The sequence below is a fragment of the Gadus morhua genome, chromosome 19, assembly GCF_902167405.1.
Source record: "Gadus morhua chromosome 19, gadMor3.0, whole genome shotgun sequence".
Lineage (NCBI taxonomy): Eukaryota > Metazoa > Chordata > Actinopteri > Gadiformes > Gadidae > Gadus > Gadus morhua.
Window position 1 is genome coordinate 10,983,589 of NC_044066.1, and position 16,941 is coordinate 11,000,529.

Consider the following 16,941-nt stretch of genomic DNA (forward strand, 5'->3'; position numbering starts at 1 on the left):
TCAAAGAATAATAATTATATTGTCAGTAGGGATTCAAACAGTGGTTGTATGAAATCAATTCGAATTTAATTGATCAATTAATGAATGTGTTAGAGATTTTCTTTATATAAACTGATCTGCCGTTTATTGGCCTCAGTCTCCCTTTTCGACAGGCGCCGCGGCACCCAGATATACAATTAAATTAAATACAATTAAAAAATATTTAATGTTATTTTTATAATCCGAACATGGAAAATGGTAGACGGGGGTTGGGAAAACTTGGTTGGGAGGGAATAAAAATAAATAATCACAGGTTTTTACCTTGATACTGTTCGCCCCCTGCTGGATTTATTATGAGCTGTAAACAAGCTTCTGTGCTTTTATTCATTGGTACTCTCAAGCAACATGAAAAGTGGTAATATAACAGCCTGCTTCGGGTTAGTCACATGTATTAAACTAATAGTTGAAGCTCAAACACTTGCTTTGAGGCCTTGCAGTTTGCAGCTGTTTAAATAACATTGACCCAATGAGTGCTATTCAGTAAACAGTAAAACTACGAAGGCTTAATAAATAATTCTGCTGCATATGGTTTATATTTGATTGTTGCTTGTTGCTGATATCTATTAAATATTTGCAATTTATGCTTCATTGATTTATCTGTTTTACAGGCGCTCTCGTTCTTTGCATGTGCTGTTATATCATATCTTCTTAGTAGGCCTACAATTAAGAATTTGTTGTTGAGCCAGGGACTTTTGTAGAATTTCTTACATATCATTTCATATTCATATTTCATATTCCATTAGCACAGTCTTTATGTTTGTCAGGTTGAAAGTGCCCCGGCCGCGTGTGAAGTAATGTTGTGGCATGTTGGCCTAAGGAAGCTGCATGCCCTGTTCTATGGAAAGTGGGAGCCTAATTGTCTTACCACACTTTATGTGGTAACCCGTCTCAGGCTCTCTCTCTCTCTCTCTCTCTCTCTCTCTCTCTCTCTCTCGCTCTCTCTCTCTCGCTCTCTCTCTCTCGCTCTCCCCCTCCCTCCTCTCTCTCTCTCTCTCTCTCTCTCTCTCTCTCGCTCTCTCTCTCTCTCTCCCCCCCCTCTCTCTCCCTCTCTCCCCCCCCCTCACTCTCTCTCTCTCTCTCTCTCTCTCTCTCTCTCTCTCTCTCTCTCTCTCTCTCTCTCTCTCTCTCTCTCTCTCTCTCTCTCTCTCTCTCTCTCTCTCTCTCTCTCTCTCTCTCTCTCTCTCTCTCGATTGTTCTACCGTGTAACTTGAAGACAACCCACACTGCTATCCTGAATATATTTCATGAGATAATACAAATATAAGATAATATGAACTAAATTGTATTGCAAATATTGTTAAAGTAGATTAGTTGGTAAACGTTCAATAAGTAGGCCCAGAGCTTGCAGAGAGACTATAGCTCTGCTAGGCCAATGCAACAGTTCCCTTGGCAAATAAAGCTCATACTGCACTCTACTGGTGGAAAGTAAACTGCAATGTTCAAAAACAACATTCAAAGTGAGTTTGACACCAATGGAACACACAAGTCACCTAAAAATAACAATATTAATTAATATAGAATAAATATCTACATATAAACCTGATCAAATCGATGGGATGTTCAGTCATCTGTGCCAACTGCCTGAATAAATGATGTACGAATGTTGTCATGTGCTTAATTTAGTTCTGTGCTTGCTGCCATTTCATCCTGTCAAAAAATGTGGTTTCACCTTCCCTGTCACTTGTGTCCAGCTGTCAGAGGTCACTGAGGGCTTTAGGCCAAATCCTTATTGGCTCTGAAAATACAATCTATAGAAACCTTCCTATAGTCTACTTCCACGTTCCTATGGGTCACGTCCATAGCTAATTACAACAAGAGCACTCTCAGCACAATGAGAGGCATAGCAGAACATTCATTAAAAAAAATTGTCTATAATTGTGTCTTATAGACACACTTTCACGCTTGTAACTCTCTCCCTGTTTTCATTCAATCTCGTTCCCCCAAGGGTTCTACCGCTTCCCTCTGTCCATTTATGTTGGTCTCCCTCAATGTCCCTCTACCAATCCCCCTCTTCACCCACGCCCACGCCCACACACAGCGTTCTCCAGTGCCTGGGCTTTGGGGATGATCGTTGATGTGTGAGCCCGGAGCAGAGTCTGTAGAACAGTACTTTTACTTCTACCGTCATTCAGATCTGCTATCCCTTTGATTTGCTTGACATAAAGTTGCGTGAACGTACATTCATCTCTTCTCACCTTCACCTTGCAAGTCAGGTAAGAACAAAGTTAAAACTTGTTGTTTTTAAATATGAGTTGATGGTATTTGGGACTTTAGTCTCAAATATGGTGTCTTATTAGTTGGTCGACTCCAACTCAAAAGGGTACATTTGGATTAACTGCCAATTTATTGAACACAGATATTTTGTTAATGTTTATAGTTGGTTATATTATTGCTTTGTTTATATTTGTTTATGTTTATAGATATTTGTTATGTTTGTGTATTTTTATTTTTTTATTTTTTATTGATTGGTCATTTCATTCGGTAGAATGACATCATAATACATATATATGCCTGCTGCAGTGTTAGCCATGAGTCAATCAAATTCAGTAAATGTAGAAATAGACTCGAGCAGAAAGGGATACCGGAGATCATTAACAGCCGTTAATGTCAAAATCTAAAGGGCATCTGGCCCACCTCATGATATGTAGGAGTAAATCTCAATCTGTTCAAAAACCATGTCAGATAGACTCACAGTTTAGTGAATGTTATTTTAACTCTTAAAACCAGATTAGAAAAATCATTGAGAGTAGGGCTGAGCAATTTCCTAACTTGAAAATGAATGGAGGTTCATGATTACCATTTTTTTTAACCTCTGACGTAAATGCAGTGTATAGACGTATATAGAAAGTATAACGTATAGAGGACCAAGAGGTTTCCGTAAATTCATTCGTTCCATTACAACGCAACCCTCTGACACTTTGCATCTCAACGAGTTGGTGGAGGGCCTGCGTGCGCATGTGATCGCCCTTCACACAACAGTGATCAGGCGTCAGGAACTAGCGGCTGATTGGAAATTACATATATTGATTAGCCTCAAGTAACTGGGTTAATAAGGGGTTTATACAGGCGTGGACATACGTACATAATGGTGTTGCTCTGGATGGATGGATGGATGGATGGATGGATGGATGGATGGATGGATGGATGGATGGATGGGTGTGCATTTTCACCAGAATATCTCAATAAGTAATCGTGGTCACATTCATATAGTTGTTTATCTACCTATCTCTGACTGCTGGGTGTTTTGTTGGTGTTAAGGGGGAATTCCTAGTTTGTACGTAGCCAACTTTCCAATCTCTCTCGCACACTCTCTAGCCTGAGGACACAGGGGGTGGGGTGGGGGGGGCATTCCATTGAGTTTTCCCCTGGTCAGACATTGACCGCTGGGCCTCTGACTGCACATGTACAACACGTTCGCATGGAGAGACACTATGACCTAATGTTGAAGTACTAAGCTCATGTCGAAGCATCAAGCTCATGTCTAAACCCTAAGGTCACGTGCAAGAACTCACCTCATATTTAAGTACTAAGCTTATGGGGAAGCACTGAGCTCATGTTGAAGTGCTGACCTCACATTCAAATATTAAACTCATACTTAAGTACTAAGCTCATGTTGGAGAACTAACCTCATACTGAGGTATTAACCTCATATTGAGGTACTGACCTCATAATCAAGTACTAACCTCACACTCACTAACTTAACTCATGTTCAAGCTCATTTATTTGTCAGAATTTATTTAGGTGGAGTTACGTAAGCTGATGTGTGAGCTAAACCACAGAGATGAGTGTGATGCCAAGATATCTGATTAGGCAGGGGAGGAAGATCTGAATGACCCTCTTCCTCCTCTCAACCTCCCCCTCTTCCTCCTCCTCACCCTGTTCATCCCTCTATTCAGGATGGACCACCAGGACTGGCAGAGAGGAAGGAGTAGGACCCACCATCACTATGACGACGTGGATGGTGAATAATTACCATCTTTACAGCCCTCCGTCCATCATCTTATCAAATATTTAGATAGATAGATAGATGTTTGCTTTATTGATCCCCAGGATACACATAGGACACAAAAAAGATGATAAAATAAAAATATCCATATTGACAATATGGACGATAAAAGATATGCTAAGGTGCTCTTGGGGAACGCGTGTCATGATGGTAGTGCAACGTATCAAATTCGTGATGAATCTCTCTGTCCCTCCCCACTCATCCTGTCGTATTGTACTCCAGTGACGGTGTGGATCAAGGTACTTCCAGTCATTTAACCTCGGTGTAAAACGCTCTCACCCCCACCTCTCAGACCCCCAGCCGCTGTACATCGGCGTTCCGGCCACGCATCGGAGGAAACGTCGGCGGCATCACTCGAGCGCCAACGAGCCCGACGGCAGCGAGCGTCATCACGCGCACTACGACCGCCACGCGCACCACGACTACTCCCAGCGCGACTCCTACTACGACCGGGACGACCGGGACGACCACTACGACGAGGCCGAGGACCCCGCCGAGCCCCACGGACACTCTGACCTCACCGGTGAGGGGCGGGGAGGGTTAGCAACGCCACGCAGACACTGACACTGGCTAACAGACACACAGACACACAGACACACACATAGAGACACAGACACACAGACAAACAGACACACACAGACACACACACAGAGACAGACTCACACAGACACATTGACAGTCTGACACACACACACAGAGACAGACACACACACAGACTGAGAAAGACACAGAAACTGACTCACAGACACAGAGACAGACATAGACAGAGACAAAGACACAGACACAGAGACAGAGTCAAACAGACAGACACACAGACACAGGCACAGACACAGAGTAACACAGTCACAGACACTGACACAGACTCACACACACACCCACACACACACACCCACACACACACACGCACACACACATGCACGCACACACGCACACACACACACACACACGCACGCACACACACACACACACACAAACACACGCACACACACTCTTGAGTGTCACACAGAGTGCCGGGCCCATCTTAAAGAGCGTCATAACAGTCACATCCAAGCTGCAATTACTAGAGAGTAGACATGACGTAGTAAAACAGTTAATGATTCTGAGAAGGATGTATTAAGTCACGAGAAAACGGCATCTCAGGCGGTCGTGTGTGCTTGTGTGTGTGTGTGTGTCACATACTTGCCACTTGGCCCCCGTTCCCATGGGCCTACACAGTGGGCCGCCCTGTAAGCTGATTAAGCTGAGGAACCAAGAGCTAGGAGTGTTATTTGGGGGGAATTTGAGAATGTTATGCGTGGTGTTTCTTACTTGAAAACCATTACACTAGCACCCCAGGTGGCTAGGGATGCAGAGAATTCATTAATAGAATAAAATTGACATTGTAAAAGAGGCCCCAAAAATATGTGTGTACGCATGTGAGTGTGTTTGTGAGAGTAAGTGAGTGAGTGTGTGAGTGTACGTACGTACGTAAGTACGTGTGTGTGTGTGTGTGAGTGAGAGTTTGTGTGTGTGTGTACGTGTGTGTTTCATGTGCGTGTGTGTATGTGTGTGTGTGTGTGTGTTTGTGTGCATGTGTGTACGAGTGCGTGTACGCACGTCGTTGTGTGTGTGTGTGTGTGTGTGTGTGTGTGTGTGTGTGTGTGTGTGTGTGTGTGTGTGTGTGTGTGTGTGTGTGTGTGTGTGTGTGTGTTTGCCTGAAGAAGGAGGGCACTATAAGGGGCTGTGGTGTGTGTCAACCCTCTTAAAGTCTCTGGGTCGTTTCTTTCATCCATTACATTTCAGTGGATTTGCCTGAAGCTTTGCGAGAACTGAGTCCGAACAAATTCCTTGCTCCCTCTTACTTCTTTAACCTACGAAAACATCTTGACGCAGTTGAACAACATTTCACCGAACGCTGTGTCCACTAGCTCTTTAAAGAAAAGTGATTCACATATCGAGAAGACGACCAAAGGTACCGAGACACAAGTATGTCACCTCTACCCACTCATGGAGGAGAGCCAGGCTCGGTCAACTGAGGACGGCTGGACCTCGACATCGCGACAGGACGCGCGTGTGCAAGCGTGTCTGTGGATCTGAGGGATCGGTGTAGCTCTGCGGTTCCCAACGCCGCTCTCTCGTGGGTCAGAGGGTCACACTGCGCTAGCAGACCATGCAGGATTCGGGCTCCTTCAGCATGGCCTCTCAGTGGACCCTGCCGGGCTCCGGCATAGGTAAAGATACTACCGTAGTCAGGATGTACCCCACACAGGTAAAGACTGTGGGCCGATTCTTTATACATTGTATTGGCTTTTCAAATGCTTTTATTGAGCTGTATTTATTATTACCATTGTTCTGATTATAAGTTTTAGTATTGGTGGCAATACTATTAAAACAATCTTTTATTTATTATATATATATATATATATATATATATATATATATAATTTCTTTCTTAGACACTCCCTTGCTGGCAAAGCACAATATTGAGAGTATAAAAGTTGCCATGACACCAACTGCCATGGTTGTGTATTGCAGTGTGCTGATCCAAGGCTTTGCACACATAGCTGGCTACGACCCTTCCTCGGTGGAATTAAACTCTGCTCTAGGGGTGAAAGGTCATTCACAGGAACCAACACAGCAGAACATTGAGCTAAGAATGGCCTCAGCAATACAATTGCGAAAATCGAAAGGGCAGAAACACCACTCTAATCAGGGAGATGGATGTAACCAACCCACAGAGATTCTTACCAAATTGACCACAGTGAGGCTTTACGTTAGACGCTTCTGCCACGAACATGCCCTCATGCAGGCTCTTTATGCCTTCATCGTGATGTCAAAGCGCATACGAAAAGATACTTTGCAGTTAAGAAATGAACGCGACTTGAGTTCGAAGCAGAGTCGAAAGTTCAAAAACCAGTTGCCGGAGACTTGCAAAAACATAGGACTTCGCACTTTTTTCTTTAAATGGCTGTCCTATTTTAGTCAGTGACAAAATTGCTGAGATTACCATGTTGACCTACGCATATACATTAGCATGTTTAAAACCAAAAGTTATGTTTTTGGGTTGACTTCCATTAAAAAACATGAAGTAAAAAACGATTTATCAAAGAACGAAGGGGAAATTGTGCTCTACCATTGAATTCTTTTTCAAGATACCATAATTAAAAAATCATCATATCCCAATAAAGAAATTAATATCTAAAACAAATCTGTTCAATATGCTATTGAAAATATTTCAAGTATTTCTCATGTATTTTCGCATGCTCTTTCTTCACTTGCTATCTATTATCTAACAAACCAATAATAATGTAGGACGCTTCTGTTAAACATGAACGCAGCCTCTGGATATTCAAAAATAAACCTTATCTCACTTTATCTTCCCATTCTAATTCCAAAAGCAGTGAACAAACACACACACGATACATAAGCGCACACACACCAACCCCCCCGCCCCCCCCCACACACACACACACACACACACACACACACACACACACACACAGTTAATGAGAAGTGCCGGCGGCTGGTGAAGATTCAAATGGAAACTGATGGTGGCAGAGTGAAACTAATCGAGTACACACTCCATTAACACGAGATCATTACCCCATTACCGGATACTGCACCCCCGCCTCCTAGTGGGTGATGGCAGAGATCCCCTGTTTGAGTGTCCCTCCATTATCAGATTAAAAACATTGTTTTTGTCATCAGACGACTTGTGGATGGTTTCATAGGCTTCGTCCAATCAGAACAGGGGTTTTATTCCTCAGGTGGGTTTACCTTCTCATGCCGGGACGCCCCTGAGGAGGTACTTCTGGCCCAGGAGGACACACCGAATATTTGGTGCAGTCAAATTCGAAAGTCTTTAAAAGGGGTTTATCAGTTGTACCGCCTTTGTGAAGCACTCTGAAGTGCCGTCGTGTTTGAAGGGGGCGATATGAATACACCTCCATTCCCCTTAAAAAGAAAGCAATTTATTTGCATCACTATGCAAACAAAAATCGAATTTATATTGCTAATCAACACAGTATACCGCTGTTCAGTCCTCAAACATAGTACATTACAGAAGGAAGGAAAGGCATGTAGGTCTGCATTCATGTCAAAGAGATATGGTTGAGGCTGCCTCAGGTCCCACCAGGTCCCCAGACCCACTGAACTGTGCTTTCACTTTCACTTTATGATCACCCCCCCCCCCCCCCCCCCCCCCCCCCCCCCCCCCCCCCTCTCAGTCTCCCCGGCGGCAGAGCGGCTGCGGCAGCTCCTGGCAGAAGAGGACAGCATCCCGACCCCCACCCTGTTCACCGAGATGGACACCCTGCAGCAGGACGGGGACGAGCTGGAGTGGAAGGAGTCGGCAAGGTGCTGCACTAACACACACACGCACGCACGCACACGCACACTCATGCACGCACGCACGCACGCTCGCACGCACGCACACACACGCACTCAATTGATTGACAACAGCTACAAATACGTGACTAAAGGCTCCGCCTCCCAGGTGGGTGAAGTTTGAGGAGAAGGTGGAGGAGGGAGGGGAGCGCTGGAGCAAGCCCCACGTCTCCACCCTGACCCTCCACAGCCTGTTTGAGCTGCGGACCTGCCTGCAGACCGGCAGCATTCTGCTGGACCTGGAGGGCTTCTCCCTGCCCCAGATAGTGGGTGAGTCGACCAGTACCGTATATACCAATGATAACAGCTTCTCCCTGCCCCAGATAGTGGGTGAGTCGACCAGTACCGTCCATAACACTAATAACGGCTACCCTCTGCCCCAGAGAGTGGGTGGGTTCAATAGTACAATATATAAGAGAGACTCTCTCCCCCAGATAGTGGCTGAGTCCACTAGTACCATATATATATATACGATAATAACAGTTGCTCCGACCCAGATAGTGGGAAGGTCCAATAATACAGTGTATAACAATAATAATAATGGCTCCCCTGAGCCCCAGACGGTGGCTGGATCCAATCGTGTATAATAAAATACATACCAAGATAAAATGTATTAATAAGTCCAAACACCAACCCCACCTGTACATTGGTTTATATTAGAGGACTAATGTAAGGTAAACACATGCAAAATGCATGCATCACCTCTTAATGGCTGATAGGGTTACCCTCTCACCTGCTGATTGAGCGTTGATGCGACTCACCCATCTTCTGCTCAGAGAGAGTGAAGTGAAATAGCCGTAGCCCGACAATGAACCAAACCCTGGAGGCCTTTCTTTAAAGAGGGGTCAGGGGGTGAGGTCGTCCTTTAAGTTGGATATGTTGGAGCCTCTTCTGTCAGTTTAACCGTTTGCATCTGATCCCAGACGAGATCGTGGATCGGCAGATAGCAGATGGTCTGATTGGTCCAGAGGTGAAGGACAAGATCAGCTTTGTGTTACTACGGAAACACAGACACCAGACCAAGAAGGCAATGCACCGCTCGCTGGCAGACATCGGGAAGCCCTCCAACCCTACTCCTAGTAAGAGTGTGCGCGTGGTTGTGCGTGGTTGTGCGTGTGTTCAACTCTCTCATCCTTTTTTCGGATGTTTTCCTACACCCAATTATTTTTGTATTCCAAATCAGTCTGTACTAACCTGATGACAATATATTCTAACCTAATTTCTAAGTCCTCTACGACTTCACCCTCGTTCTTCCCCAGTGGGCGGTAACAGTCATGTCTGACCCACTGTCCTGTGCTAACCTCTAGACCGTAGTCCTCAAGCTAACCTGAGTCGTAGCACTAGCACCGCCTCCGGTATTCAGCGCTCCACTGAGGACCTACGGAGTCGCCCGGCCAGCAGCCTCGGCCGTCTGCGTGAGTCCACATATGGAACGTGCATGAGACACACACACACACGCGCACGCACACACACACACACAGACACACACGCAGACGCAGGCACACACACACACGCACACACACAGATGCACACACACACACACACACACAGGCACACACACACACACGCAGACGCAGACACACACACACACACAGACGCACACAGACACACACACACACACACACACAAACACACACACACACAGACACAGACACACACACACACACACAATGCATCTTACATGATGACCTTTGAGCTCACGTCTTCATAAATTGCTGTCTCTTTTTGGTTCTCTTCTGAAACCACAGAACAACACAAAATGTCAACATTTGGTTCCTTCCATTTTTCTCCCTTTGAATGAGAGCGATGGGAGAAAAATGGAAATGTGAAAAATGTGAGCTGGCTTGGGATTGGTTTTTGTCCCGTATTTATTTTCTATTGTGCGCTAATCCACTTGGAAATAAAAGGAAATGAGCCGCTATTGTCCAAGGGAACAATTGGTCACGCTGAACAACTTAGAATAACCCAATAATCTCTGTTTCACCCAAAACAGGAGCTCAAACCTCTGCATCTGCTCATTAAAGAGGAATATTTGTATTCACGCAAAAGCCAACAACGAAACTGTCTTGATGAATTAGTTTCAATCAACTAACATCAAACTCCTGTTTGGATGGCTGGACTACAATTGGGGGATTTTAGGGAAGGCATTTGCATTTGTTTATTTCCTTCCTTCCCCCCTTCCTTCCTTCCTTCCTTCCTTCCCTCCTTCCTTCTGTGTCTGCTTCTTTTCGTAGATCCGGCCCAGAGCAGGAGCATGAATGATATTTCAGATACACCGAGCACCGACCAGGTAACCGCCAGGTCCCTTATTCCCCCACCTTTGAGCAGGGTCTGATACTCTAAAAGGCTGAATTAGGTCAGAGAACATGCGTTTGAAATCAGTTTGATCATAGAATAAATATAGAGAGGGAGACGGAGACAGAAAGCTCAAGAGAGAAGGTGAGAGAGAAAGAGGGGGTGAGAGGAGGAGGGAGAGAGTCTAGCTGGCAAGTGGACTCTGAAAGCAGCATTAGAAGATTAGAGATTGGAACTAAGCACAAAACACTCATTTGCTTCAAAATTAAGATGGGTTGGAGGGTTAGAGGGTGGGGTGGTGTAGGGGTGGAGGTTGGGGTGGGGTGGAGGGTTGGGTGGTGTAGGTTGTTTAAGTGCATCTATGAAATGTGTCCATCAGCTGAAGAACAAGTTCATGAAGAAGATCCCGCGTGACGCCGAGGCGTCCAACGTCCTGATTGGCGAGGTCGACTTCCTGGAGAAACCGTTTGTCGCCTTCGTGCGATTGGCTCAGGCCACGACCCTCGGTGGCCTCACCGAGGTCCCCGTTCCGACCAGGTCAGCGTGGCGTTAATGCCCCTCGAGGCTCAATGCTTTCCTTCTTCTCCTGTACATTCCCTCTCTGTTTTGCATGGCTTATGCCGCTTATGAGCACAATCCTGATTAGTGATTCCATTACATTCGGCAGCACTATAAGGCTGTGCCTTTTTACTACGTTCCAAGTCTAGCCAATGCTTTGATAGGCTTGGCCTTCAGTTCTCCTTGAATGTGGAGAGTTCGCCTTAAGGCCCCAATATTCAAGATTTAGCAAGATGATCAATTGAATCTAAATCTATCAAATGTTCAATCCTGTACTCCTACTACTACTATGTATACTATTACTACTACTACTACTGCCACTACGACTACTAATATGCTCCATGTATCTACAGGTTTCTGTTCATCCTGCTGGGCCCTCGTGGCAAAACCAAAGCCTACAACGAGATCGGCCGGGCCATCGCCACGCTCATGGTGGACGATGTGAGCGAGAGAGAGACACACACACACACACACACACACACACACACACACACACACACACACACACACACACACACACACACACACACACACACACACACACACACACACACACACACACACACACACCACCTCGTACCGAAATCGACTCCCGGTTGCGGTCCTGTTCAGGACAGTTTGTCCATAACAACGGTTTCAACTGTTTCCCCTCAGTTGTTCAGCGACGTGGCCTACAAGGCCAGGGACCGTGACGACCTGATAGCGGGCGTGGATGAGTTCCTGGACGAGGTTATTGTCCTCCCTCCAGGGGAGTGGGACCCCAAGATACGCATAGAGCCGCCCAAGAAGGTCCCCTCCGCTGAGATGAGGTCAGCCAGCGGTCCACTTCATCTACATATTCCTGTCATATTTCATGAAGTGATGATTTGCATACATCATTTGTTTAATGGACGATTTAATTGTATTAAGATGTTAATTGGCATATTTGGATAGCTATCATTCTGATTGACATTTTGATTATTAACGCGTTCTGTTTTGTTTGAATTATATATATTGCTGGATTTACAAATTATAACTTTCTTGATTTAATACCAGTCACCATGTCTACAACATTACATCCAGTCCCCTCTTCTCCAAGCTCTAATCCCCCCCCCCCCCCCCTAACTTCCTGTCCACACAGGAAGTCCGTGCTGAATATCAACGAGCTGGGCCAGATGAACGGCTCGGCCGGCGGGGGTGGAGGGGCGGGTGGAGAAGACGACGAGATGCCCGCTCCTCATGAGCTGGGCGAGGAGCTGGCCTTTACGGGGAGGTATGGCCTTAGCCTGGGCACGTAGCTGACTTTAGCCCTTAACATGCTTTAGTTCATCCCTGTAGCATACAAAGTGATTTAATTGTGTCCACGTGGCTGCGTGGTGCGGACATTTGAAAGATACAGAGACCCGTTATGGGTGACCTTTAGAAACACTGCGAACATCAAACAAACACTAATCAGAGTGATACCTGTGGCAGGTTCTGTGGAGGCCTGTGGCTGGACATCAAGAGGAAGGCGCCGTGGTTCTGCAGCGATATCTACGAGGGCTTCCACGTCCAGTCCATCTCCGCCGTGCTCTTCATCTACCTGGGATGCATCACCAACGCCATCACCTTTGGAGGGCTTCTAGGAGACGCCACTGATAACTACCAGGTAATAACTACCAGGTAATAACTACAAGGTAATAACTACCAGGTCATAACTACCAGGTAATAACTACCAGGTAATAACTACCAGGTAATAAGTACCAGGTAATAAGTACCAGGTAATAACTACCAGGAAATACCTACCAGGAAATACCTACCAGGTAATACCTACCAGGTAATAACTACCAGGTAATAACTACCAGGTAATAAGTACCTGGTAATACCTACCAGGTAATAACTACCAGGTAATAACTACCAGGTAATACCTACCAGGTAATACCTACCAGGTAATACCTACCAGGTAATAACTACCAGGTAATAAGTACCTGGTAATCGGCAAGATAAAGGGCTGTGGTGAGGGGAGGGGAGGGGAGGTGGGGTAAAGTAGGAGGGGAGGTGAGGTGAGGTGAGGTAAAGTAGGAGGGGAGGTGAGGTGGGGTAAAGTAGGAGGTGAGGTGAGGTGGGGTAAAGTAGGAGGGGAGGGGAGGTGAGGTGAGGGGAAGTGAAGCAAGGTAATGTAGGGGTTGGGGTGAGGAAAGGTGAGGTGAGATAATGTAGGACGGGAAATTAGGTTTTTAGAGGAAATATAGGATGTGACGTAGGAGGGGAGGTAAGGTGAGGTGATAAGAGAGGTGAGGGGATGTAGGAGGCCAGGTAAGGTTAGGTAATGGAGGAGGTCAGGTGTATCATTGGATTGGACTTTGTGTCCCTGTCTAACTATCTCTCCTTCTGTCTGTCTCTCTGTCTGCCTGTCTTTCTGTCTGTTTGTCTGTCTGTCTGTCTGTCTGCCTACCTGCCTTTCTCCCTCCCTCCCTGTCTGTCTGTCTGTCTGTCTTTCTGCCTGTCTGTCTGTCTGTCTGTCTGTCTGTCTCCCTGCCTGTCTACCTGTCTGTTTTTCTGTCTGTCTCCCTATCTGTCTGTCCGTCTCCCTGTCTGTCTGTCTGTCTGTCTGTCTGTCTCCCTGCCTGTCTCCCTGTCTGTTTTTCTGTCTGTCTCCCTATCTGTCTCCCTGTCTGTCTGCCTCCCCGTCTGTCTGTCTCCCCGTCTGTCTGCCTGTCAGGGTGTGATGGAGAGCTTCCTGGGTACCGCCCTGGCGGGGACGGTCTTCTGTGTGTTCGGGGGACAGCCCCTCATCATCCTGAGCTCCACAGGACCCATCCTCATCTTCGAGAAGCTACTCTACGATTTTAGCAAGTAAGGTTGGACCTGGGTCTCCCCCTTGTGTGAGTCAGGATTCTTACTACACAAAGTAATCAATCCTTTATGTATTTTTGTTCCGCACGGATGATGTTTAGAGTCCCTATTTACCACCAGGTGGGTTTTTTACGATTACAAGCCATTTCAGAACTCCATGGAGTCCATGGATGGATAGATCAGACTGGATCACTTGGTTCAGTCCACTTGGTGGGCTCGTTGGTTGATTGGGGACGTGATGTCGATTTAGGGTCAATTCTGAAGTAGGTTTGAAGAGTGAACCAAAGTCACACTTTGTGGTTAACTAGAGGGGCCTTGAATTTCCTTTAACCAGAGAGAGGATAGCGTAGGAGTGGCTAGGGTGTTTCCAGAACTCGAATTGACCCGCTATGTCCGCAATGTACCGTTTTATACTGCATACCGTGGGTATAGCCCCATGACAAAACAGCAGTAGTAGTAACACTCCCCTCTGCGTGCTGCACCCACCGTGGGTAAAGACCCATGACAAAACAGCAGAAGTAGAACCACTCCCGCCACTCCCGCCCACCGTGTCTCCCCTGCGTCCCACAGGAGCAACGACATCGACTACATGGAGCTGCGCCTGTGGATCGGGCTCCACTCCTGCCTGCAGTGCTTCATCCTGGTGGCCACGGACGCCAGCTACATCATCAAGTACATGACCCGCTTCACAGAGGAGGGCTTCTCCAGCCTCATCTCCTTCATCTTCATCTCCGACGCCATCAAGAAGATGGTGGGTGACGCGTCATGGTGAACAAGTGTTCCACCCCCCCCCCCCCCCCCCCGATACCTTTTGCGCCTTCTCTACCTCCCTTACCTCTCGGTCTTGCTCTTATTTTGCCACCTAAATGTTTTAATTGCACCTAAAACTGTTAAACAGTGATATTTCACTCTTGAACTGTATGGCTTGGACCTTGACAAGTAGATAACTACAATGTGTTATTGTTGATTCATTATTATTGCTACAGAATACGTGGTTACATAAACTACAACTGTGGGATCGTCGACTAGTCGTTTAGGGGGCTGTTCCGAGCCAAAAGGTTCAGGGTTTGAATCCTACTGTCCTTTCTCAGGGACCTGTAGGAATCCTTGAGCCTGACGCCCTAGCATTCAACCCTATCTGCTCCTTAATGTCCTCAATGCTTAAGACATGTAGGCTATCTCAAGGGGAATCGTAGGTCGCTTTGGAAAAAGGTGCTTGCTAAGTTAAGTTGTACAATGCATGTTATTTAACATTTATTACAACAGGTTGGATCCTTTAAATACTACCCAATCAACCGAGGGTTCAAGCCCGACTTCATCACATCCTATAAATGTGAATGCATCGCTCCAGACCAGGGTGAGTCTTCAAGGCCAATATGGTCAAGAAAATGTTAATTTACATCTCGGCTTTGAATAACATATTTGAAATGGAGATGTGAAATGATCAATAGTGAAATTTGCATCCCAGTGAGTCTCTTTTTTTATTTAGTTCACCTTATTCCATTAATTCCATTCGTCTTTTACTGTAAGTGACGTTTTCTACTGCTCTGGTCTGTTTCTGCTGCACCACACTGGCTGATCCTTGTTTCCTGAGTGAGTATCCAATGGGGTTCCACAACCTGCTTTATCCCGATATGTCCTTGTGGTGAACCAGGACTTATTCCATGGTGTCCCAAGACACAGGGCAGTCACTTAGTTCCTATGTTAAACACAGCTTGCTATTGCTACTCTGCACTCAGTCGCTCCAGCTTTGATCGTCCTCAGCCTTGCTTGTACGGCTCTTTGGGGAAATGCTGAAATGTCTGAAGTTGACAGTAAATGTAAAAGCGGGGAGAGCCCCCTGTAGTCTGAAAGCCATGGGATGAGTTGTCCCAATGATTGTAGTTTGTTTTCAAAGAAGGGATTCCCAATCGGTCAACCATCTACATCTTTTCTTTTTTGTTCCTTCCTTCCCGTCTGCTTCTGTGTTGTGGGTAGATTCTACATTGGGCTTCAACATTTCAGCTCCCCTTGCTGACGACAACATGACTTTGTTGGTAAGTGAATGCAGAGATAATGTGCATCACATAATATGTATTATATCAAAGAACGCGTGCGTATGCATCCACCAATCAGGAAGCCCTGAGTGGCTTGCTTGGAATGTTATCTCCCTATTATATACTTTCCTTTGTCTTTCTTGTTGTTATCACTTCTGTTTGTTTTTCTATCTTTTGTGCCATCTCTCTCTCTCTCCCCCCCCCTCTCTCTCTCTCCTCCCCCCCCCCCCCCCCCTCTCTCTCTCTCTCTCTCTCTCTCTCTCTCTCTCTCTCTCTCTCTCTCTCTCTCTCTCTCTCTCTCTCTCTCTCTCTCTCTCTCTCTCTCTCTCTCTCTCTCTCTCTCTCTCTCTCTCTCTCTCTCTCTCTCTCTCCTGTCCCTGCAGTACAACCTGACAGACATGGATTGGGGTTTCCTGAGTAAGAAGGAGTGTGTAAAGTACGGCGGGACGCTGGTGGGCAGTGCCTGCAAGTACGTCCCTGACCTGGCGCTCATGTCCTTCATCCTGTTCTTCGGCACCTACTCCATGACCGTCAGTCTCAAGAAGTTCAAGTCAAGCCGCTACTTCCCCACCACGGTAAGGCAGGAGGATAGCGCCATGTAGCGCCTACAGCTACTACGTCCTATTGTTACATATCTATTGTGGGTTCAGGAGAACATAATTCTCCTGAAGCAAACTATACCCTGGGTGTGTCTGTGATCTCATTGTTATTTAAACTTTGTATGAGCCTGACGCCGTCTCCTCTCCTGTCTCCTTCCCCTACCCCTCCTTATCCTCCTCCTCTCATTCCCTTCTTACTCCCCTCCTCCTTCTCCCTCTCTACTCCTCC

The 16,941-nt window shown here is 46.3% G+C and overlaps 1 protein-coding gene across 8 annotated transcripts in view; it reads left to right on the forward strand.

The window, feature by feature from the left end:
* Positions 1-1,871: 1,871 nt before the first annotated feature.
* The window catches only part of slc4a5b (solute carrier family 4 member 5b), a 24,178-nt gene continuing 9,108 nt past the window's right edge, over positions 1,872-16,941 (forward strand). For 2 of the 8 annotated variants that reach the window (XR_003974029.1, XM_030342207.1), the window contains exons 1-18: positions 1,872-2,252; positions 3,936-4,000; positions 4,338-4,568; positions 8,251-8,380; positions 8,520-8,680; positions 9,334-9,489; positions 9,718-9,825; positions 10,645-10,700; positions 11,085-11,242; positions 11,617-11,704; positions 11,918-12,072; positions 12,384-12,515; positions 12,716-12,890; positions 13,944-14,077; positions 14,648-14,828; positions 15,344-15,434; positions 16,055-16,113; positions 16,497-16,688. Coding sequence is in view for 2 of the 8 variants with exons in the window: in XM_030342207.1 (XP_030198067.1) it covers positions 3,937-4,000; positions 4,338-4,568; positions 8,251-8,380; positions 8,520-8,680; positions 9,334-9,489; positions 9,718-9,825; positions 10,645-10,700; positions 11,085-11,242; positions 11,617-11,704; positions 11,918-12,072; positions 12,384-12,515; positions 12,716-12,890; positions 13,944-14,077; positions 14,648-14,828; positions 15,344-15,434; positions 16,055-16,113; positions 16,497-16,688 (2,271 nt within the window). In the remaining 6 variants the exon portion in view is untranslated. Of the gene's footprint in view, positions 2,253-3,935; positions 4,001-4,337; positions 4,569-5,782; positions 6,256-8,250; positions 8,381-8,519; positions 8,681-9,333; positions 9,490-9,717; positions 9,826-10,644; positions 10,701-11,084; positions 11,243-11,616; positions 11,705-11,917; positions 12,073-12,383; positions 12,516-12,715; positions 12,891-13,943; positions 14,078-14,647; positions 14,829-15,343; positions 15,435-16,054; positions 16,114-16,496; positions 16,689-16,941 lie in introns of those variants that run through there. The other 6 variants (XR_003974032.1, XM_030342206.1, XR_003974028.1 and 3 more) reach the window with 5 other exon arrangements.